The sequence below is a fragment of the Prinia subflava genome, chromosome 16 (assembly GCF_021018805.1).
Source record: "Prinia subflava isolate CZ2003 ecotype Zambia chromosome 16, Cam_Psub_1.2, whole genome shotgun sequence".
Lineage (NCBI taxonomy): Eukaryota > Metazoa > Chordata > Aves > Passeriformes > Cisticolidae > Prinia > Prinia subflava.
In genome coordinates, this window is record NC_086262.1 from 16,608,761 (window position 1) to 16,632,139 (window position 23,379).

General features: G+C 56.8%; 3 protein-coding genes across 11 annotated transcripts; 2 read left to right on the forward strand and 1 right to left on the reverse strand.

Annotated features, from left to right (window-relative positions):
• Positions 1–516: 516 nt before the first annotated feature.
• Positions 517–11,722, forward strand: GRPEL2 (GrpE like 2, mitochondrial). Of its 2 annotated transcripts, XR_010082447.1 has the most exons (5): positions 517–674; positions 4,537–4,705; positions 5,828–5,909; positions 7,850–9,206; positions 9,691–11,722. XR_010082447.1 is itself a non-coding variant. In XM_063413530.1 (4 exons), the coding sequence occupies exons 1-4, from the start codon at positions 607–609 to the stop codon at positions 8,203–8,205; spliced, it is 675 nt and encodes a 224-aa protein (XP_063269600.1). In that variant the 5' UTR covers positions 517–606; the 3' UTR covers positions 8,206–11,722. The 2 variants fall into 2 exon arrangements, 1 of the variants encoding a protein (XP_063269600.1); XM_063413530.1 differs by having other exon boundaries at positions 7,850–11,722.
• Positions 11,723–13,750: 2,028 nt separating this feature from the next.
• PCYOX1L (prenylcysteine oxidase 1 like) lies at positions 13,751–16,701 on the forward strand. Its single transcript, XM_063413534.1, has 6 exons — positions 13,751–13,905; positions 14,139–14,345; positions 14,753–14,927; positions 14,999–15,210; positions 15,299–15,439; positions 15,969–16,701. The coding sequence occupies exons 1-6, from the start codon at positions 13,791–13,793 to the stop codon at positions 16,625–16,627; spliced, it is 1,509 nt and encodes a 502-aa protein (XP_063269604.1). The 5' UTR covers positions 13,751–13,790; the 3' UTR covers positions 16,628–16,701.
• A 497-nt stretch (positions 16,702–17,198) lies between these two features.
• IL17B (interleukin 17B) lies at positions 17,199–23,157 on the reverse strand. 8 transcript variants are annotated; one of them, XM_063413536.1, is made up of 5 exons: positions 23,005–23,122; positions 21,447–21,505; positions 19,425–19,489; positions 18,252–18,538; positions 17,200–18,101 (listed from the first exon to the last, which is right to left on the reverse strand). In XM_063413536.1, the coding sequence occupies exons 2-5, from the start codon at positions 21,478–21,480 to the stop codon at positions 17,843–17,845; spliced, it is 645 nt and encodes a 214-aa protein (XP_063269606.1). In that variant the 5' UTR covers positions 21,481–21,505; positions 23,005–23,122; the 3' UTR covers positions 17,200–17,842. The 8 variants fall into 8 exon arrangements, 4 of the variants coding, with proteins under 4 accessions (XP_063269605.1, XP_063269606.1, XP_063269608.1 ...); XR_010082449.1 differs by lacking the exons at positions 21,447–21,505; positions 23,005–23,122 and having other exon boundaries at positions 17,199–17,420; positions 17,469–18,101; positions 19,425–20,338; XR_010082448.1 differs by lacking the exons at positions 21,447–21,505; positions 23,005–23,122 and having other exon boundaries at positions 17,199–17,426; positions 17,469–18,101; positions 19,425–20,338.
• Positions 23,158–23,379: the final 222 nt, after the last annotated feature.

Sequence of the window (23,379 nt, forward strand, 5' to 3'; positions counted from 1 at the left end):
GACACCGGAGCTGTGTCCGAGCCTGAGCTCCAGGTCCAACCCTTGGGACACCGGAGCTGTGTCCGAGCCTGAGCTCCAGGTCCGATCCTTGGGACACCGGAGCTGTGTCCGAGCCTGAGCTCCAGGTCCAACCCTTGGGACACCGGAGCTGTGTCTGAGCCTGAGCTCCAGGTCCAACCCTTGGGATACCGGAGCTGTGTCCGAGCCTGAGCTCCAGGTCCAACCCTTGGGACACCGGAGCTGTGTCTGAGCCTGAGCTCCCGGTCCAACCCTTGGGACACCGTAGCTGTGTCCGGGTCCCAGTCCCGGGGGCGGGTACCGCGTGTCCAGACGCGACTCTCGGGTGCCAGGAGCCGTGTCCGCAGCCAAACCCCGCTGTCCCGGCTCTTGTGCCCGGAGCCGCGTCCCGGGGTCCCGGAGCCGCGTGTGCACGGCGGGCCGATCCCCCTGCCCACGCCCCTCACCGCCCGTCCCTCACCGCCCGCCTCCCGCCCTCGCGGCGCGGAGCCCCGGGGCGCCCCGCCCGCCTCCCGGGGCCGTGTGGGAGCTGTAGTTCCGCGCTGCCGCGGCCGCACCGCCGCCTCCTCCGCCGCTCCGTGCGGGGCCATGGCCGCCCGCTCCCTGCGGCGCCTCGGGGCGCTGCTGCCCGCGGCCGGCAGGGCCGGCACCGGCAGGTACGTGGGGCGGGCCGGGCCGGGCTGGGGGGACGCGGGTGGCCCGGACCCGCGGCGGTGTCGGGGACGGACGTGGCAGCGCTGCGGGGCCGGGCCCGGGCGGGCGCCGCGCCGGGGGCGGGAATGGGACCGGCTCCAGACCCGGACCGGGACCCCAAGCACGACCCCGGCCCGGATCTGGACCCCGAGCCGAACCCACAGGCAGACCCCGGCCCGGCCCCCGCCGGTCTCCATCATCCCCCGGCGGTCTCCATCATCCCCCGCCGGTCTCCATCATCCCCGCCGCTCCCATCTCACCGAAAAAACCCCGCGCTGCCGTTCTCCGCTCCTCAAAACGCCCTGGGGCAGAAATAACCCCCATAACCAAGCTCTTTTCCCCGAAAAGTGACTTTTTGGGGCGTAAATTAATGTTCCTTTTTAAGGCGAAGCGTTTCGGTGTAGGTCACGTTGGGAGATGGTTTCCTGCGTGGGTTCTGTGTCTCGCCCGGTTGAACCATTTATTCATTAATTACGGGTTTAATGTGCTCCTCGGGTTTTGTTTTTGGTGGCGAGGCAGCACATGTGCTATCAGTGTGATTTGGGTGGTCGCAGGAAGAGAATCCTTTTAATTGTGTCAATATTTGGACGGAGGAACAGTGCCTGCTGATGCTTTTATACATCATGGAATATGGCTTATAAAAGAGAAATCCATAAAGGTGCTTTGGTTATTTGAGTGAAGTGTGGGCAGGTGAAAAGAAAAAGAGCCAAAATGCCTGTTAAATTTTTGTCTAAAAGAGAAGCACCACCAAAAGACTATTTAAATGTAATTTAATAAATTTACAGCAGATAATAGAGGCAGCTGTGTTTGGGACTAAATGTAGATACATGTCAGGAAATTCTCCCTCTTATGCGGGTGAAAACTGCTTTGCCCCCTAAAAAGGTGCAATGAGTCTTTCACCGTCTTCGTGTCCCTCTTTTGGATGATCTGGAAGAGATTTAGGTCTTTCTCACATCCTGGCACCCAAAACTGCCGCAGGACTGGAGGTGAGGCCAGCCCGGTGCAGAGCCCGGGACAATCCCCTCCTTCACTGGATTATCTCCGCAGTCACTCCCTGATGAAACAGCGCGAAGGAATTGGGAGTAATTAGATTTCCTTCCGAAGCAGGCTCATCGGAGCTGAAGCCAGGGCAGATGTTTCTGTGTGTCTCAGCACTCGAGTGCTTTGTCACGCTGGTTTGAGAGGAGGAGGGAGCGTTCCGGGAGGGGTGGGGAAGGACCCTTGCGTTAGAGAGAGCTGATTGTCGCTTTGGGTGCCCCAGAAGGAGGTGATGCCATTGTACCTCTGACCAGAAACCCTCTCTCAGCACGGAAATATTAATCTTGAAGGACAATTGGTTCGAGCCATATGGCTGCAATCAGCTCTCTGCTCTCTCTTATCTCTTTGGCTTTCTGTGGCATCACTGTGTAAATCTTTCTGTAACACCAATTTGTGTAATCCCCTCCACACGCCCTGTGACTTCCACGGGTCTGTCACTTTGGGATGTGTCAGCTTCCTCCCGTGGGATCCATGCCTATTTTTAGGGTAGCTGTGATCAAACCAGCCTTCAGAAGATGGAGCCCAGTCAGTGGACAGCCTGGAAATAGCTCCTGCCACATGTTGGGGAGGATTCCTTTCATCCTGCACGAAGGAGCAAATTGAGCGGCGTTTTCAAGACCTGACAAATTCCCTTTGGAGCCAGGCTGGGATTTCTTGGCCGTGACTTTTCCAGGCAGCATGTGACAGCCAGGGCATGTCCCTGCTCGGGGGAGCGCTCTGGGGTTTGGGATTTGGGATCAGAGGCTGCAGAGAGGAGTCCATGCAAGCAGCTCCCTGCTCCACGTAGGCAGCTGGGACCGGCTCCTCCGTGCCCCTCTCCCACACAAAACACACCCACCCTGCACTGAAACCCCCGGCAGAGGGAAATGCCTCACCAGCTTTGGCGTCTGGGGGGCACAGGAGCTCGCTGAGCTGCACAGCCTATTTTTAAAACACAGGAGTTTCGCCTCTGAGGGGCCCAGGGAGATTTCTCAGCTGTGTTTCAGGTTCTTTGGTTCCTCTGTAGCATGGCTGATTTCCATCCCCGCAGCTCTTTGAAATGAAATGTGAGATGACAAAGGATGAAGCTTGTAGCTGGTGCTTCCCGTGGACATTTTTAGGTGCAAAGAAAGCCTCAGATTGAGTTTTGAAGGCTTGGTGAAGCGGTCCTGCTCTGTCCTCCCCTCTAGTTTAATCTACTTTCTCTACCTTTGATAAAGTGCTGTTAATCAGTCAATAAAATAAATGTGAAAGGACTCTTAAAAATCATTCAAGATGGGGTCTTGTGCCCCAAACAGCAGCCAGGGATGAAATGTGGGGGGGTTTTTTCCTGTATTTGGTATTCCTGGAACCCAGATGGTTCTTTGAAGATTAGTCTGAGGAACATCCTACTCTAGAGCTAATGTAAGTAGAGAAAACACTTTAAGGTTTGTGCTTGGCACATAATTTGTTGAAAAGGAGTGGCTTGACATACAGATGATGTTTTAAGTACCCACTTAATAAAAACTGCACATGCAAATGTGCTCAGGTGGGGAAAGGAAGTTTGTCATTAGCGCTGTGGGACATTTAGCAACCTGGTATTAAGGATTTAAATGAGGAAACATCTGGGCTGCTTAACAGGGGTGGGAGGAGATGCCTGGTGGTCATTGGGCAGATGCAGATCTCTTGAGCTGGGCTTGTCAGGGACACCTCCTCCCTGCCCCATGTCTCACATATTTGCTTCTGTTTGGTACTGGCACTTGCACTGATCTCATCTGTCAGCAGACCCACTCAGGGACACTGAGAGAAAAGTCCTCTTGTTTTATAGGGTTATTTTTCAGCTTGTTTAACTCCTTGAGAATGAATTCTGCTCAACTCCAGTACTGGAATAAGGAGGGCAAAACGTCTGAACAGCACTGAGGCTTCATGATAGACCCCAGAACAAACTCTGTGCACTTCTGTGACATTGAACCTGAGCCATACAGCCTTGCTGAAGAGGAGGGATGCTTAATGGTGCAGGCCTGGTAGTGTGAACTCAGCTGAATCCATTCTGAGGTCTAAATTAGCGTCTCTGTGCAGAGTGGAATTGTTCTGTAAAAACACAGGGAGTGGGGTTGGTGCCAGCATGGGGATTTGTGGGCTGTGCTGCCTTTCACAGGATAAATGTACATTTAATGTATGGAAAACATTGCATGAAGGGGGTGTTGAAAGCTTTGCTCAGAGGAAGAGCCCAGGTATTCCCAAAAAAGGAGAATACACCCTTCCTTGTTAGGTGTGTACTGAAATGTTTCCAGAATGGAGCTGGTTTGGAAGTAAATTCTGTTTTGTTCTGGTGTAAGGTGTGAGAGGGAGGTGGAGATGAGACTCATGCTGGCAGGAATGAGTGAAACACAATCAGGGAACCACAGAATTATTTATGTTGGAAAAGACCAGGGAGGTGGTGGAAGTGTTCAAGGAATGACTGGATGTGGCACTCAGGGTTCTGGGCTGGTGACAAGGTGGGGATTGGGCACAGGTTGGACTTGATGGTCTTGAAGGTGTTTTCCAACCTCATTTATTCTGTGTTTCTGTGAAAATCTGACTCTTTTCAAGGTATGCCAAAGACGTGGTGTAAAGCCTCTGTGTGCCATGTTAGTCTAAAATAAAAGAATTTAAAAACACCTCTTTGTGTTTCTTTGCCAGTTGTCTGTGTTTTCTGGAAAGAACTGAAAGAATTAAAATTGTGTGAATTCTGTGTGTTTCTTCTAAGAGAGCCTGCTTTTAATAACGACACTAATCTTGAATTCTCGTTGACCCTGAAGTTACTCAACTTTGTTTCTTTGTCCCTAGTTTGCATTTCAGAGGGTCCCCCTGTGCTTTCAGCGCTGCAGCTCAGCAGAGAAGTACAGGAGACGAGTGTGGCCCAGAGGACCCCAGTGACGAGGCCAAGCACCCCCTCTCTGACTGTGCCCTGGAGCACAAAGCCATCAAATTGGAGGAGCAAGTCCGAGATTTAACTGTGAGTGTGCTGGCTGCCATTGCTTCAGTCTCCTTGGCTTGGTGTGGGTTCCAGCCCTGGATTTTTCCCTAAATGCTGTGACACACACAGAGCTCCAGAGCAGCTGTGCCCTGAGTGTGAGAGGGTGAAATTCCAGCCTGCCCTCCCCAGAGCACCATCTGTCAGCACTGATGGTGGGGTCCTGGCAGGAAAAGCTGTGTGTTGGAGCTGATTACTTCTTCCACAGCCTTGTGGCAGCAGCTTCGTGCTCATCAGTGTCACGGGTTGGCACAGAACCATGGAATATCCTGAGTTCCCACAGGATCATCCAGCCCAGCCCCTGGCCCTGCACAGACCCCCAACAATCCCACCCTGGGCACCCCTGGCAGCGCTGTCCGAGCTCTCCTGGAGCTCTGGGGCTGTGCCCATTCCCTGGGGAGCCTGGGCAGTGCCCAGCATCTCTGGGGAAGAACCTTCCCCAAAATCCAACCTAAACCTGCCCTGGTACAGCTCCAGCCCTGCCCTGGGAGCTGTCCCTGTCACAGAGAGCAGAGATTGGAGCTGCAGACCCCAAAAATCTCCCCTCAGTCTCCTCCAGATGCACAATCCCAGTGCCTCAGCTGCTCCTCCGTGGCCCCTCCAGGCATTTCATCATCCTCATGCCCTTCCTTTGGACACTCCTTAATAGCTTTATGTCACACTGGATCCAGATTAGCCAAGAAGGGAAGTCCTTTAAGTGTCTGTGTGTGGTGGGAATCAGGTTCTATATTGAAGAACACACGTGACTGAGAGGGGGATTAAATCCCACAGCACTGGGCTGTTCTGGAGATAATCACCCTGAGAATCCTGCACTGAGTGAGGAATCAGCTGTCACAGAGCTGCCTGCTGGAGAAAGGAGGATCTCAGCAGCAGCCTGACAGTGGCTGTGCAGCTGAATTCACCCATTCAGTGCCCAGGGCATTTTTGGCCTTCCTTGGGTCTTCTGAGGGAGTTGCAGTTATTGGTTAATGTAGAAGGGCTTGGCTGTGTATGAAAATGCAGGAGTCTAGCACAACCTTCTCTTTTTCAAAGTGTTTCTGAGGGGTTTCCAGTGTCAGGAAAGGATTTTCCCCCTGGTTTGATGTGTCCCCTCTGTGGTTACAGGAGCGGTACCGGAAAGCTTTGGCAGATTCCGAGAACGTGCGGAGGAGAACACAGAAGTTTGTGGAAGATGCCAAACTCTTTGGTAAGCAGAGGAGCTGTGTTTACTGCACTGGCCTGCCTGCCTGAGCAGAAAATGCTGATCAGCAGCTTTTCTGTCCCCCTGTCCTGCCCTCCCTCATTTATTTTAAAGCCTGCTCTGATGTTTGGCCTGGACTCTTGATATCTGGGTTTAATCACTATTTTTTCTCTGTGTCCAGCTGTGTCCTGTCCTATCAGGTTTACCCACAGAACCACAGAATTTTGACTATTTTTTTTTAATAGTCCCAGTCAGTGCAGCTGAGTTTAGTTCTGCTGAGTTGGTTGAAAATGCAGGCTCTGCTGTGTGCTGAGGATTGGCTCTGGCAGGGTGTATTTTATACCCAGCTGTGTCATCAGGTTGTGATCTCCTTTACTAGATTAACAGCCTCCTCTGCTTCAGTTCACTGGAGGTAGATGCAGCCTGGAGCAGTAGTTGTCAATATCGAGATTAGATGTTTAAAACCTCTAAAAGAAATATTTTAGTATCAGTGAAACGAGCTGGATTTGTAGCTTTGGCAGCAGAAGCAGGTGAAGGGGGAAGAAAGTGCTGTTCAGGCATTGCCAGAACCATCTCTGAGAATGAAAAACTTTTTCTCCATAATGCATGAATCTCAAGAGGTTTATTGTTAGTTAATTCTAGCAGCCTTGAAATTAGAGCTGCTGGATTTTCTTACCTTCCACCCATGATGCTGTAAAATGGCTGCTGAGTTTGGGGATAATCAACAACAGGATGGTTGATTTTGAGAGGGTTTTTTGAGCTCTTGGGATTTTATATGTAGCATGAAGAAAAAATAAGTTCTTTATTAGAAATTGCTCACTGAGTGAGACTTGGAGATCTGTAGGTAAGAGGAAAATCTGAAAGGATGTCGTAGCAAGGTGGGATTAGTCTCTTTTCCCAACTGATGAGAGGTAAGACAAGAGGAAACAGCCTCAAGTTGTGCCAGGGAGGTTTAGATTGGATTTGAGGAGAAATTTCTTCACTGAGAGCGTTGCCAAGCAGTGGCACAGGCTGCCCAGGGAAGAGGTGGGGACACCATCCCTGGAGGTGTTGAAAAAACTCGGTGACAGTGGTGGCCTTGGCAGTGCTGACTTGATGATCTTAGAGGTCTTGAGCAGCTTGAATGACTCTGATTCCGTGAAATGAGTGGTAATTGCTGGGCTCCTGTCTGCTCCTCTGCTGCATCTCCTTCCTCTCCCTTTGTTCTGTGCCTGTTCACATGTACAGCTGCAGACAGCACCTGACTATTGCCTCATTTTCTCTGTTTCCCTAATGTGTCATTCCAGGCAGGGAGTTATGACATTTATGTAACTGAGGGAGGCTGCTTTTCCTGGAATTTCTGCACTGTGCTAAAAAACCACTGCTGGAAATGCAGCCAGTCTTACTCCATTTTTCTAATGACAAGACCTGCCTGGCTTTTCATGACCAACCCAAGGACCGTTTTGGTCGAGTCCTTTCCCAATGGTTTTAAGCTATGAATGAATTGGGGATTTTGTACTTTAGAATAGCTGTGCATTGTTTTTGCTTCTCCTCATTGTGTTTGTTCCCTGTGGAATGGGCATTTGTGTGACAAAATCATCTCAGTGGGACTGGAGCGGGGGGTTTGGAGCAGAGTCCTAAATGACAAATCTCAGTTGCAAAAAACTGTTTGGAGTGAGACAATAATGCTCTGCTTTGTCAGGAATACCACATATATATATGTTTGTGGTATGGATGTGCATTTTCTGCTTATCCCTTGGTTTTGGCAGTCTTTAGATTAGATTTAGATTAGTCTCTTAGTGCTGAAGCTTTGGTTCCAGGAATCAGAAGACACCGCCTGGTCTCGCTAAATTAACTTCTAATCAATGAGCAGCTTTAAAGGTGCCTCCAAACCACTGTGACTTTGTCTGTCCTTGCTACTGGAGCTCTGCATGTTCTACAAGCTGCCCTTCGTCTCCTTCCCGCAGGGATCCAGAGTTTCTGCAGGGACCTGGTGGAGGTGGCAGACATCCTGGAGAAAACAGCCGAGAGCGCCGCGGGCCACGCGGAGCCCAGCGACCCCAACCCCGCCCTGAAGAAGATCTACGAGGGGCTGTCTCTCATCGAGGCCAAGCTGCAGAGCGTCTTTGCCAAGCACGGCCTGCACAAGATGAACCCTGTTGGGGGCAGGTACGACCCCTACGACCACGAGATCATCTGCCACGTGCCGGCCGAGGGCATGCAGCCGGGCACGGTGGCGCTGGTCACGCAGGACGGCTACAAACTGCACGGCCGCACCATCAGGCACGCGCTGGTCGGCGTGGCCGTGGAGGCACAGGAGTGACGTGGCCTCACCTGCCCCACCTGGGACCTTCCTGAGCTGGGGACAGTCACAGCTTCGCGTGTTTACTTATTTATTGAGCTGGGTTTGTGTCGTGTGATGGCTTCGGGCTGGCGGGCGCGGCGGTGTCGCCGTTCGTTCTGAGGTACCTGGGTATTTAATGATCCTTCTTGGAGTCCGTGGAGTAGCAGTAGGAGTCCTGCTGTTTGTCAGAATATTTGTGCTTTCTCTGCTTATTTCTACATGAAGGTTTGTGTGGGGAAGAGAGGAGATACGGAGAGAAAGGGAAATTCTCTTCCTGAATCTCTGTTCCGTCTCTGAGGGAGACTCCTGCAGTGTCCTCCAGGAAAGGAACTTCTCTGCCTCACTTTCCATAGCTGTATTAAGGGACTGTAATAATACTGACCTACCTCACAAGGATGTGGTGAGGCTTTTCATGTGCAAAGCACTGGGAGAAGTCCAGAGGGATGAGTATTATTATCACCTGCATTTGATGTCTTCCCTTGTCCCCAGACCCCGCGGATGGGGTGAAGATGATCACTTGAAATGACATTTAGGGGCAGCTTTTTCTTATGTTGCTTCAGGAAAACAATCTGGAATTCATGGAATCTCTGTCGTACTAGGGTTGAATAGAGATGAGGGTTTAAAAAGAATTCAGTTGTTAGGTCAGACTAATGTTAATATTCCTTCTTCAGGTACAATTCCAGCTTGACTCTTTGTTCCCAAAGGTAAAACAGGGAATGGTGATTTGTGGTGGAGCCAGAAAACTGTCCTCACATCTCTTAATCTCCAGCCCAAATGTATGTTTTAGAGGAGAGTAATTTCTCTTCCCTGGTGGGTATTTGTGCAGCTTTCAAGCATGATAAACTATGTGCTCTTTGTTGTAGCTGCTGGCAAAATGGAGCTGTGCCCTTAAGCAGGAAATCTGGACTGTTCTATTTTCTCAGCTCTCTAGTAGAGATCCTCAGATTACACCAACTTCCAATCCACATTCAATGATCCTGGTAAATATTAAACCTTTTGGGGTTTGACGCAAGGAGAAAAATCTTCTCCAAAGTCTCAAGTGCCCTTGAACCAATTTTAGCAGCAGTGACAAGAAAGCAAGAGAAGCAGAAGGCTGAGGAAGTGAAAGCTGACCTCGAGCTGTCCTCCTGGTTGGAGGCATGTTGTTGTCACAGCACATATGTATTTCCCACTGGCCCTATTGCCTGGGAGTTCATTTATCTCAGCTGAAAGGATGCAGTCACTGAGGAGGATCAGAATTTAACCCTTGGCAGAGCAGCAAGCAGTCAAATGACAGAACAGATAAGCCACAAAACCAGGAATGGTTGGTTTCCACATTGTTTCTTACTGATTTGTTCATTCCTTCCTTTTTACTTTCTGGAATTGGTTCCATAACCTAACAAATGCACTTCCAAAACCGCTTTAGTTAGAGTGGAGCCATCCCTGATTTGGAAGAAAATTTATTCTTCTCCCATTCCTTTGCAGGCTTCAGCTGAAAAACCTTTTTGTAGTGGACCTCAAGATTGTCACAGCCTTTAATATTGTCAGTCCTTCACCTGGGGAGACTGTGTGCAGTCAGTGGGTTGGCATCCCAGAAATTTAATCAATCTGCACATTTCTACCCTGCTCCTTGCGACCTTTTCTCGTGGCAGCTGTGGTTCTGTAGTGGATCCTTTCTGGAGTGTGGGTTTCTGCCTCTGAGCAGTAGGTTCTGAGGGAGGTGCTGGAGATTTCAGCCCTGAAACAGCACTTCTGGCAGCTTTAGCTCATGGACAAAACTTGTTCAGTGTCTTGCATTATTCTGATGCTTTCGGAAGTTTCAGAGATAAACAGGACTCCCTGTTCATTGTTGTGCTGGGCAGGTCACCAGGGTACGCTGTTTCTCCAGAGCAGAACGGGTCAAATATGAAATGTGGCACTGCAAATCTGGCTGTTCTTCCTCAGAAGTGAGGAACCCATGTCCTCAGCTGGAAGGAGCAGTGGGGTCTCTGCTGCCTCTTCAGCCCCTGCTGTATCAGCTGAGTCTTGCAGCATGAGGGAAGAGCTGGAACCAACTTTGAAAGTGAAACCTCACTTGTAAGGAACCAAACAGAAGCACAGGCATTTTACACAGCACAGTTTGCTGTCACAGAGAGGCTGCAGCTGGGTGTGACCACGAGTGATGGGATCCAAATCCTCTTTAAACTCACCCACAGAGCCACTGGACTCTGAAAATGAAAAAAATGAAAAAAATGAAAATGAAAAAAAATGTTACAGCCACTCAGTCCAACTTGGGTTTGCCAACTCTGCCTGTCTCCTCAGCCAGTACTCACCCACTTCTGCCTTAAGGAAATACCCTAAAATGCACTCCAGACCTTCTGTCTGTACTGAGGGATGATTTATTCAGCTTGTCTGTCTGGGGTCAGCTCTCACTGAGGCACTGCAGTGTGGCTGCAGCAGGAATTTGAGGGATCCAGTTCCTGTGCAGTCCTTCCCACCCTCACAGAGCCTCTGTTTAATCTGGGGCAAGTTCTTCTCCCAGTGAAACCTCCAAAACTCTACAGGATCCTACCAGGTTTTATGATTCCTGTGAATTGGAGCCAATGCTGAGAGACTCTTTCACAGATGTTACCAAAGAGATAAATCCTGTTGCTGTTGTTTGCCCCAGTTTCTGCTTCCTTGGAAAGGTGAGGTGAAAATGAAATAACCAAGCCTGGATTCCATCAGAGAATCCAGATTTCCCAGGTAAAGTTTGATTCTCTTGCCTTTCGAGCACATTTAATGATTTTTTTTGTCCTAGGTGAGATTGTGGAAGGGTGGGTTGAATTTCCCCTTGGTTCTTGCTGCCTTTTCTGCCCTGTTTCTGTAACTCCTGCAGGGAGGGGACTGACCCATGAGCTGCTCCTCTGCAGTCACTCTATCCAGTGGCTGTTTAATAAAAAACACAGAAATACATCAGCAGGGCAGGAATAGCAGAGGAGAGGAAGTGTCCTGTACCTTTTGGTCATTTCCACACCTGGACAAGTCTCCAGTGGCACTGTCCTGAGCATGGCAAGATCTGAACTCTGACCAGGAGCAGCGTGGAGTGAAATGGATGTTGCTTTGTGAACCTTAACTTCCCAGTGCTTCAGCAGCAGAGCTTCTGTTGGAAGAGCTGTGATCACTCAACAGCTCTTAGCTGTCCCTTAATTAAAAAAAAAAAAAGTATTTAAGTTTTCTATTGTGAATATTGTAGTATTTTTTTATTTTAAAACTCGAGGTGTTTTGATATTACTTGCAAAGTCAAACGAACAAAGCGTTGCTAATCTCCAAAAACCTTAAGGCTATTTAGGTGGGAGGAAAACATGTATATATTGTATTTTTTGTGTGTTTTTGTGCTCTCTGTTTACCCAAAGGTTCTGACTGTATGAAAGACAGAGATGTGTGGGAGCTGTGCAAGGAATTGACAACGACATTTGAGTTGATGTTGGAAAGGGCTGATTTCCTTTACATGTCCAGATTCTGTCCATTTGCTAATAAAACCGAAGAATTGCAGTGACTCTTGCCTTTTTCCCTGCCCCAAACTGCTGCTCATTCCAACTCCAGCCAGCTGGGACTGCACACTGGAAGGTTTCTTGCTGTTCCTGATCCCATTGTCTGTGAAAAGGCCACAGCAGCATTTCACTGAACATTTTATTAACGATGCTTCAGGAGGACTCCCAGAAACGCACGCAGAGAGTTGGTGCCAGCGATTCCTGCACTGATACCTGCCCAGGTGTGTCAGCCCGGGGTATTTCCACACCTTCTGCTGTGTCTGTTCCTGGATGACTCTGGAGAAATGTTTTCTGCCAGCCTGTGGTGGTGGTTGGTTCAGCAGAGCTCTGCCTGCAGCTGAGATCTGGATATCTGGGTTTGTCTTTGCCTGGCTCTGCTGCCTGTTTGCCCCAGCGGATTGTGCAGCAGTGCAGGTAGGGTGGGTTAATTTACAGGGTGCATTTGCACTGTGGTACCCACAGGCAGGCTGTGATTTCAGGGATTTGTGGGGGAAAAGACGAGGCTTTCTCTGTAAGGGTGTGTTTATAACAGATCTCATTCTCTGCAAAAATAGCTGGGCCTCCATTCCTGCTTTTGCTGTGACACTTGGTGCTGTGTGGGTGGGCCTTGTTCTCACAGAGCTCTGGATGCCCCCGGGCACTTCTCCCTGCAATCAAAAGCATTTGCAAAAGAGCATTTACAAATAGCCTTTATGGGGGTGAGATCAATATTTCCCTGCTAGAGATCTGCCAGCCTGATGCAGGGGTTGATGGCCCATTAGAGGGGCTTTTCCTCATCCTGCCAAAATGCACGGGCATTGTTTAGTGTAACCACCCCAGCCCAGGAAATCCTGCTGCTGCAACAGGCAATTTCTGGCTCTGCTGGTTTTTCTCTGCAGCATCAGTGAGAGTTGGGAGCTCTCAAACCACCACGTGCAGAAAAGCCTCGAGCTTGGGGCAGAGCATTTTCCTTATGGCATGATATTCCAGAATTCCTGCAAGCAGGGCGGGGACTGGGAGCGGTGCTGACCTGCCTGGGAGCCCTGCTGTGTGCACAGCAGATTCCTTGTCGCCCACAGCCCCGGGGAAATCAGGCTGGTTAAGTAAGAGCTTGTTAAAACCCGAGACGTGCTGCAAAGATATTTGTGTGCTGCGATTTGAGCTGCTTGGGATCGTGGTCTCCCCATCCCGGTGGGATCCTGCCCGTTGTGAGGGGGAGCAGAGCAAGGGTCATTTTTGTCTGTGCCCACCCCAGGTATTCACATTTGAGGTTCAGGGTTGTACGTGCTCCCCGTGCAGGAAGCCTGAAGTGGTTCCTGGCTGGGGAAAGGAAGGGGCCTGTGCTTGTGTTGTGTTTCCCGGAGAGAAAGTGAGGGATTCTCAAAGAAAATTCTGTTCCTTGGGAAGGAGCCAGCGCTGGGTTGGAGCAGGCTCTGGGTCTGTAATTACATGTCCAACCTGTTCGGGAGTTTTTGCTCAGCTATCCTTTGTAACCCGAGCAGCAGCGGGCTCCCGTGGGATGCCCTTGGCACAAACCGCTCGCTGCCAGGCACCTTGTTTTGCCCAGGGCACAAAATCCGAACGGAAAGCTTGAAGCGCCCTTGCACGGGCGCATGAGGCAGGCAGGGCCCAGCCTGCTCCCTTCAGCCGGGCACCGAGCCCTGTGAGCATCGCCCGTGCGCGCACGGAGCGCATGGAAAACTGCCCTGACAGGGCAGCTGCGGGCTGTGTGAGGAGCGGAGGGCGGGGGATGCCGGCAGGGGATACCGGCAGGGGATGCTGGCAGGGGGATGCTGGCAGGGGACGCTGGCAGGGGATACCGGCAGGGGTTGCTGGCAGGGGGATGTTGGTAGGGGATCCTGGCAGGGGGATGCCGGCAGGGGGATGCTGGCAGGGGACGCTGGCAGGGGGATGCCGGCAGGGGGATGCCGGCAGTGTGCCAGGCTCCCCGTGCCCGCTCCCCGCCCCGCGGTGCCCGGGGCCGGTGCCGCCTCCCCCGCCCGCGCCGGGCTCGGGGCGGGGCGGGGGGCGCGGGGGCCGAGCCTGCGGGAGGGGCGGGCCGGGGCGGGCGCTGCCGGCGCCGCTCTCCGCGCCATGGCCCCGCCGCCCGCCGCGCTGCCGCTGCCGCTGCCGCTGCTGCCGGCCCTGGCCGCGCTCCTGGCCGCGCTCCCGGCCGCGGCCGCCGCCCGCGCCGCGCCGCGCTCCATCGGTACGCGGGGGGTGGGATGGGGCGGGCATCCGGGGCATCCAGGGAGGCACCGGGCCGCCTCCCTGCCCCGCCGGGGCCGGCACACAGCGGTCCGCATCCCTGCGCGCTGGAGGGGCTGGACACCCCTGCACCCGCATCCCTGCACATCCCCGCGCATCCCCACCGCGGGCACCGCGGGACCCCCGCGCCCCCGAGGCGCCGCTGACCCGGCCTCTCGCCGCTCTCGCCCGCAGCCGTGGTGGGCGCCGGGCTGGGGGGCTCGGCCTCCGCGTACTTCCTGCAGCAGCACTTCGGGCCGCAGGTGCAGCTGGACGTGTACGAGGCGGCGGGCGTGGGTGGGCGCCTGGCCACCGTCACCGTCAACAAGCAGCAGTATGAGAGCCGCGGAGCCTCCATCCACGCCCTCAGCCTCCACATGCAGGACTTCGTCAAGATCCTGGGTGAGACTGGGCGTCCCAGCGCTTGCATGGCCTCCCTCGCTGCCTGGGGTAGTGGGGAGGGTTTCTGCCAGTCCCCATTGGCACCCCAGGTGTGAGGTGATCCTCTTGCTGTCCGTGCACCCTGTTGTGCCCTGGAGAGAGAAAGGGATGGAGTGGTCACCATCAGGTGGTGGAATTAATGTTGGGGGTTGTTCACAAACTCCTACCAGTGTGTCCCAGTAGAAGCAGCTCTGTGAGATGGCCCAGTGTGATGTGGCTGGGAACCTTGGGCTCTCCCATTCCTGCTGCTCCTCCAAGAGCATCTTTGCCCATCTCTCCCTGGGGCTGGCACGTGTCCAGCGCTGGCCTTTCCCAGGAGGCAGCCAGCCCCAGGGAGGGGCAGCCACGCCGTGCCTCTGCTCCCGCAGGCCTCAAGCACCGGCGCGAGGTGGCCGGGAAAAGCGCCATCTTCAGCGGGGAGCACTTCGTCCTGGAGGAGACCGACTGGTACCTGCTCAACCTCTTCCGCCTCTGGTGGCACTATGGCATCAGCTTCCTGCGCCTGCAGATGTGGGTGGAGGAGGTGATGGAGAAGTTCATGAGGTAGGAGAGCCTGCGAGGCCGGGGGGGCTTCCCTGGCACCAGGGCGTCACCCCCGCTCGTGTCCCCTGCAGGATTTACAAGTACCAGGCACACGGCTACGCCTTCTCCAGCCTGGAGGAGCTGCTGCGCTCGCTGGGCGGCGAGGCCTTCGTCAACATGACCCAGCGCTCGGTGGCAGAGTCCCTGCTGGAGGTGGGCGTCACCCAGCGCTTCGTGGACGATGTCATCGCCGCCGTGCTGCGCTCCAGCTACGGCCAGTCCGTGCTGGTGCCCGCCTTCGCAGGTGAAGCCACCCCCTCTTGCTCTGTGACACCCCTCGGTGTCCCCTCTGCAGCTGGGACATGGAGCTACCCTCGTCTTCCTCTCTGCAGGGGCCATGTCGCTGGCGGGAGCCCAGGGCAGCACGTGGGCGGTGGAAGGAGGGAATAAGCTGGTGTGTTCGGGTCTGCTGAAGCTGACCAAAGCCAATGTCATCTCAGCCAGGGTGACGGGCATCTCCCTGCACAGCTCGGGTGAGCCTGGCTCTGGGGGCGCCAGGGTGGGAGGTTGGTGGTGGCAGCGTGGGAATGCTGTGGCTGGAGGGCATCCTGGTCCTGGTGAGGCATTTGGGAGAGGGCCTGAGGGTCTGTCCTTCTCCCTTTGATCCAGTGGGGACCCTGCAGCACCAACCTCAGCCCTGAGGTTGCCCTTCCTCCCTCCTGAGGTCCATCAGGTCCTGCTGTGGCACCATCCTCGTTGCAGGCTTGCTCCCCCTTCTACCACAGCAGAAGAATATCAGGGGCCTGGGATGTGGGCTGTGTTCCCCCAGTCCTCTTTGCCCCCACTAGGCTGGGCTTCTCTGGAAACATTTTCCCAGAGTCTTAATGAAGCCTTTCTGCCACCCTAAGGCATCAGCACCTCACCCATAACCATCAGGTGCTGTGGTCAGCACCGGTGTGTGCTGCTCAGGGGATGGATGGAGGTCAGGCTGGAACAAAGGGGGTCAGAGCAGCACCAGCTGGGCCTCAGGGCTGCTCCTGACTGTGCCCTGTCTCTTTTCAGAGGGCAGAGCCCTGTACCAGGTCCACTACGAGAGCACCGAAGGCCAAGGCTCGGCTTTCTACGACATGGTGGTGGTGACGACCCCGCTGCAGCCCGGCAGGAGCAACTTCACCTTCGACAACTTCGACCCGCCCGTGGCCGACCTCCCCGGAGCCTTCCAGCCCTCCGTCACCTCCGTGGTGCACGGCTACCTCAACTCCTCCTACTTTGGCTTCCCCGACCCCAAGCTGTTCCCTTTCACCAGCGTCCTCACCACCGACACCCCCGACCTCTTCTTCCACGCCATGGACAACATCTGCCCCGTCAACATCTCGGCGGCGTTCCGGCGCAAGCAGCCGCAGGAGGCGGCGGTGTGGCGCGTCCTGTCCCCGCAGCCGCTGGACAAGCACCAGCTGAAGACCCTCTTCAGGTCCTACTACTCGGTGCAGGTGACGGAGTGGCAGACGTACCCCCGCTACGACGCCGCCAAGGCGCTGCCGCCCATCGTGCTCCACGAGAACCTCTTCTACCTCAGCGGCGTGGAGTGGGTGGCCAGCTCCATGGAGATGGTGGCCGTGGCTGCCAAAAACGTGGCCCTGCTGGCCTACAACCGCTGGCATCAGGAGCTGGAGAAGATCGACCAGAAGGACTTGATGCACAAGGTGAAGACGGAGCTGTGACGCCTGTCAGGGGTGGTGGGCCAGGAGCTTTGGTGTGTGGTAGCCTGGGGAGTATTTATTGCCTTGGGGGGAGGCCTGGGGGGCTGGGGGACAAGGGACAGGCTGTGTCCCGGTGACTTGAAGGCCTTCAGGAATACAGTTCCTGCCCAGTGTCGCTGTGTCTGTGCTGTGTGCCTCAGTTTCCCTGTTCCATCACCTCAGGCTCTGCTGGAAAGGAGCCTGTGCCTTCTCCTGAAAAAGGGTCACTGTGTTTGGGAGTGGTCTTGGGGGCTTTCAGGGGTGAGGTTGGCTGGCATTGGCAGCAGATGGGTCCCTCCCGAGCTTCCCAGCTCCCACCAGTCTCTCCCGCCTTCCTGGCTTTGCCCTTGGGAAACTCCCAGGTAGGGCTGGAGATCCCACGGCCTCTCCCGTGGCTGGAGCCTCACCCTGCTCCTGTGCCCCAGGGACACAGCGAGGGCTGTCACAGCTCCTGCCGGGTGCTCTGTGTTTCTGGGGGTGTCCGCATGTTTGGGGGGCAGAAGAGCCTCAGTGGGAGAACTGGGCAGGGCAGGGGGGCAGCGTGAGGGGCCAAGGCAGGGGCAGCTCAGACCAGGGCCAGCAATGCGCTTTATTGAGACCTCAGAAGCTGCCCAGACCACCAGCAGCTCGTCCCGCTCCTTGGACTGCCCGGCCTGGCACAGAGGGACTTGAGGGAGGGCTGGGGAGGATGGGAGGGCTGGGTGTTGCTGGGGCTGTTGCAGCAACGGAGCCAACAAAGAGAAGTGGGGACTTTGGGAAGGGAGGAGGCCTGATCCTGATCCTGATCCTGATCCTGATCCTGGTCCTGAACCTGATCCTGAACCTGATCCTGATCCTGATCCTGATCCTGATCCTGATCCTGATCCTGATCCTGATCCCGATCCTGCCCAGCCAGAGGCACCATGGGCAGCTGCCTCCCTGTCTCCCCCAGCCCACAGCCGAGCTCCTCCCTGGGGGCAGGCGATGTCTGGGGCTGGGTGACTCGCAGGGGCTGCCTCTGCCCTGGGTGTCCCCAGAGCGGCTGCTGGGGCTGAGCCTGCCGGAGCCTGCAGGGGAGTTTTGAGGAGCTCTTGCACAGGGACCTCCCCTCCCCCCGATGCCCAGCCAGGTGGCCTCTCCCAAAGGGCTGGGCAAGCTCGGGAAGCGAGAGCAAGCTTAGGTGCCCACGGGGAGCTGCAGGGGGGTGGCTTTGCAGCCTCAGAAGATGCAGGTGCAGCCCACGGCGATGGTCTCCATCACCATCTGATACTTCTTGTGGCACTGCTTCTTGCCCGGGGGCCTGTGCCCCGCCTCGGGCGGGCCCGGGCAGAGCAGGCGGCGCACGGGCAGGCGGCTGTAGATGGGGATGCTGGCCATGGTGCGGTCCTCCTGCATGGTGAAGGGGTTGATGCAGCCCGTGCAGAGGCACCGCGCCTCGGGGAGGTCTGCTGGGATCCGTGCGGCATCGTGGTTTATCCTGGAGCGGGAGGAAAGCGGGACAAGGCTGCAGAAGTGGTGATGGGAGCAGTGGGTGGCCGGGGTGGAATGGGTTCTGCATCACGTCCTGCCACAGCCCCCACCACAGCCCTGTGCTGGCACGGAGCCACCTTGCCTGCCCCGAGCTCACCTGTAGGCCCAGGGGGACAGGCTCCTGCGGTTGGACCTCCAGAGCCTCAGGTTCACCTGGCACTTGGTGTCCCCGGGCTCGGAGCCGTTCCTCAGCTGGCGCACCATGTCCTGGATGCTGAGCTCGTACTCTGCCATGCTGCTGTAGGGCTCCTCCGGGGCCCAGGCCAGCGCAGGGGGAGCTGTTGGTGGCCGTGCCAGGCCCCTTCTCCTGCCCTTGGCTGCCTTGCTCTGGTCCTTGGCTTCGGGAACCAGGACCATGGCGAAGGTGAAGATGCAGAGGAGAAGCTGAGGAAGAAGGAGGATGGTGAGTGGCTGCTTGGGCTGCAGGACTGCCATGGAAGGGGAGCTCTCCCTCCTCCCAGGGGTCACCAGATGATGGCAGGACCACACTGACTTTGAGATGGCACATTCGATGCCCAAAGGCAGTGCTGGCCTGCAGGTGAGGAACACCTGAGGGCGGCTTGCAGGGATGGTGGGCACACGGTCACGATGAGCTGATGTGTGTGGCTGCCCCTCACCCTGCTTGCAGCTGGCAATTTGTGTTGCCCAAAGTGCCCCTGCCTGTGCTGCCCGAGCTGTGCCCGGTGCCCTCCCTGCCCACCCTGAGGCAGCTGCTGGGAGGGACCCAGCTCAGGCTGTACCTGGACAGCCTCTGGTTTAAAAGGAGCCTTACAGAGATGAGACAGTCAAGAATGGGATCTTTATCCAAGCCCTCCTCTCCCTCCCTCTGTGCTCTGAGGACGGTGAGAGAGAAAAGATGCTTTTTTCCTTCCCTTCTCCCTCTGGCCTCGCCGGGCCGAGCAGCCGTGTGCTGCCACCCGGCAGGCTGCCCAGCAGGGAACAAAGTTGCTTTCTGTAGTGCTGCTCCCTGCTATTCGTGTCCCTGCAGTGGCCCAGGCAGCCCCAGCCCCTGCCCGTGGGTGTGCAGCGCCCTGGGGCAGGGAGGGCTCGGCCAGGGCTGTTCTCCCAGCCGGTGCCGGACTGTCCGGCCGGACTGGCGTGGCTCTGCTCTCCCAGGCTGCTGCATCCTCACCCTGCCAGGCATGGGAGCGATGGCTGGCCACAGCAGGCACCTCCAAAGCAAACAGCCCCAGGTAAACAAGCATGCAAATAATTCTAGTAGAGAAGCAAAATGAGGAGCAAGCCCTGAGCTGCCGGGGAGGCACCTTACCAGGTTTGGAGCCCGCTCCATGGCCGCCGAGGGTGCCGGCCGCTGTCCTGCAGTGTGGCCGGTCCCTGCAAGCTGGGCAGCTAAAAAGGGAAAGCCCCAGCCCCCAGCTGTGCCCTGCCAGAGGTGTGTCCGGTCCCCAAGGTGCCAGGGAGCCTCGGAGCAGACAGGGCAGGGGGCCAGCGTGGTCTGGGACTCGGCCACCCGTCGCCGCCCCGGGCGCTGGCTCCGCTGGCAGTGGCCGCTGTGGTCAGTGGCGAGTCCCCTCTGGACCGGGCAGCCCTGAGGGGTTCTCTTGGCAATAACATGGTCTGAGGGAGTTTGGGCTCTGGTGGGGTCACCAGCACGGTCACAGCCCTGACAGGGCCGCAGGGACACGGCTGCTGGGCTGGTGGAGCAGGGGCTCACAGGAGGAGCAGGGGTGGCTGTGTCCTGCAAGGTGAGCAGGTGACCTGGGGCTACCATGTGCTACCACCAGCAGCTCTGCTGTCCCCAGGAGCCCCCAAACCCTTCTGGCCAGCAGTGAGATGATGGCATCCCTGTACCCCTGGTCTGTCTGTCCCCAAACCCTTCCCCTTCTGCCGTCCTCCAGCTCCTGCCGTGGGGACACAGCAGCTGTGCCCACAGCCGCCCGTGGGTCTGTGGCGTGCTGGGTGTGGGTGGGTGCTGCCCTGGCTTTCCGGGGCCAGGCACCGCTGTGCAGGGTGCTGCGGTGGGGGAAACCGAGGCACGGGGGTGCTGGCTGTAATTCCCCGTCCAGGGGACAGGGGCTGGCACTACACCGCTGCTCTGGGCTGTCGCTGTCCCTGCGGTCAAGGGCCACGCGATGGTGCTGTCCGCCACCCAACCGCTCGCAGCCCTCCGTCCTTCCCGTCTGCATCCCTCCGCCCATCCATCCCTCCGCCCCTCCATCCCTCCCTGCATCCCTCCGCCCCTCCATCCCTCCGCGCATCCCTCCGCCCCTCCATCCCTCCCTCCATCCCTCCCTGCATCCCTCCGCCCCTCCATCCCGCCCTCCATCCCTCCGTGCATCCCTCTCTCGTCCCCTGCAGCCTCAGCGGGTGCCCGGCCTGTTCCCCGCGCTCCGGGGCAGCAGCTCTGCCCCGCTCCTTTGCTGGCAGCACTGATGTTGCTTTCCCCGCTCCTCCCGCCTCACTGTGTATCCCCAGGGGTTTGGATGCTCTTGAGCTTTGTAGGGCGGAGGGAAATTTCCACCTCCTTTTCCCAGTCCATGAACTGGGCCTCTAGAAAACCCCACAAATAGGGTAAAGGTCTCTGCACCCCCAATTCACACTGTCCCCCTCCTCCTGCCAGCTCCGGGATGCAGCAGGGAACAGCCTGGCTGCTCTCACCCACCCCAGCCCACAAGGACAGCCCAGCACCGCGTTTCAGAGCTTTGCTGTCCCCTGGGCTGAGACCTGAGCACAGAGTGTCCCGTTTGTCACCTCAGGACCTGCCAGAGGAGCCCACAACCACCTGCCTGTGCTTCAGGTGTATGGCAGCACCCGGCCTTTGGCCGCCAGCATTTCTTGGGGTGCTGAGCCAACCCCTGCTTGCACCCAGCGACTTCACCCCGTGTCGTGGCAGCCCCGGCAGGGCCGGTGGGAGCCCCGGGGCGCCTGCGTGTGCCGCGGCCGCCTGCGTTGTGTCAGCGCTCGGCAATGCTGTTTACACATGAGAGAGGCGCCGAGGCATCTGTGCCGGCAGCCAATTACCCAGTTTTGATCTTTTTTGGTGAAAAGGAAACCAGGCCTTTTCAGACATGGCCAAATTTGATAAGCTGGGGGAGGCGGGGGCGGGCGCGGGAGGCTTTTCCCCACCGGCCTCGCCCGAGGGAAGGGGCTGGGATGGGGAGGCTGGGTCATGGCCAGCTCTGCCTCCAGAGGGACAGGAGGGCTCCGTGTGCCCGTCCTGGCTGCAGTGCCACCCCTGAGTGAGTGGGGTGTGCTGGGCTTGGAGTGCTGGAAACCCCTCTGTGTTACCCACAGGGGACAGGAGAGGTGCTTGGGTTTTGTACGTGCTCACCTCTGCTGCTGTCACCACTTTGCCACACTGCCATGGGAAATTTGGGTGGAGAGCAGGGCCTGGGGATGGGGAACAAGGATTCAAATGGGGCAGGAGAGGCTGTGCAGATCAGCTGCACCTGCCCTGAGCAAACCCAGGTGCTTATTTGCCAGATAACGCTCATGGAACCCACCCCAGCCCAGGAGATGCAGGCACTCGTGTCATGCCATGCCCGTGCTTGGCAGCAGGGATGTGCTGGGCAGGGATCGTGTGGCAGAGCACACCACAGGGACTGCAGGTAAGGGAATGAGGGGAAGTCAGGCCACAGCCCCACGCTGGCAGAAAATATCTTAGTGCAGTTTCCCACAAGCAGGAATGTCCCCGTAGGTGGGGTGGGAGCTGCTGTGTGGGGTCTGCAGTCCCCTCCATCTGCAGTGGGAGATGGGCAGCATCACTGCTGGTGCCACTCTGCAGGGCACGGCCACTTCTCTGGGCACCAGGCTGCTCCAGACCCCAGCTCCTCACGGGTGTGTGAGGCCCCAGCACACCTGAGCACACACCCACGCCGGGGCCAGACAGGCGGCTCTGGCAGGAGGCTCCAGCACGGCCTCATCCCTATCTCTGTGTGAGCAACATTTTCCACTCATCAAAGGAAAGCTCCAGCCAGCCGTCCTGGCCAGAGCCAGCCCTGTGCCGTGGTGGGAGGAGGGTCAGGCCCGGGGGCCTCCCATGTCCCCCCAAAACCCCCCTGGCAGGTGGTGCTGGCCCAGCCACAGCACGGAGCTCACATCCTTATTTGCACAACGGCTCCAGAGACACCCGAGCCAAAAAGGCTTATTTTAAGCTTGCTGGAAAAAGAACATTGTTTGGTGGGAATTAAAACTCCCCATTCTCAAAAAAGGGAAAAACAAAAAGTGCTTAATTCTGCCGGCTCCTGCCATTGCATAAACACAGAGACACGGCACGGCTGGACAGGAATTTGTAGCTGGCATCGAGAGGGATGGGTGCTCTCCCCCCAGCAGCTGTTGTGGGACAAGGACCCATCCTCTTCTGTGTCCCCATTGTCCCCAAAGCCCTCATCCTGGCAGGACGGGTTTTCCAGAGGGAGGAAGGGAGGGGGATTTGCCCGGCTGTGGTGCCAGGGTGCCGCAGGCAGGAGGGGTGACAGCCCGAGGTCTCGCTGGCCCGGGCTCTGCATCACTGCACAATATTATTTATACAGCCCTAATCCAGCTCTCCCGGCGGCGCTTCTGCCTGCCCGGGCGGGGAGCTGGACGATGCTCGGGGCTGGCTGGAAATCGCCCTTTGCATCCCGCAGCAGCCAGACTTGGGCGTCGGGAGGCAGAGCTGAGCCGGGCTCTGCTCTGGGGCTGCGGGGACAGCGGCACCCGGGGCAGGAGGCTCCGGGGGGACAGCGGCACCCGGGGCAGGAGGCTCCGGGGGGAGCGGAGGCGCGGGGCCAGCGGTGCCGGCAGCGCCGGGCGGGCGGGGCGGGGGAAGATGCGCGTCCGGCACATCCTGCGCGGCCCCTCCGGCACATCCATCACCCGCCCCGCGTTTACAGCACGTCGCTGCTTACACGATCCAGACGCGCAGGTTCCTCCTGTCCCGCTCCTCTCGTGCCTTTTGTTTTCTTTCGCCTCCTGCTGCTGGAGACAGAGCACCTGATGGAAAAAGCCTGCCCTGCCGCTCCCCGGGCTGGGAACAGCCGCTTCCTTCCGTCCCTGCCCGGCACAGCGCCACAGGACAGAGGGGGACAGAACCACGGTCTCCTCCAGGCTGGGAGGCTGCAGGGACCACTGAGGCACCACCTGGCCATGTGTCCCCTCATCCTGCCTGGCCCCGTGCCCTGCTCCCTCCGTGACCCCTGGTTTTGCCCTCGGACTTTTTCCAGCTCTGGCCTCAGCCTGTGTCCCCCTGCCCACCAGTACAGAGCATGGGGGAGCAATGCTGG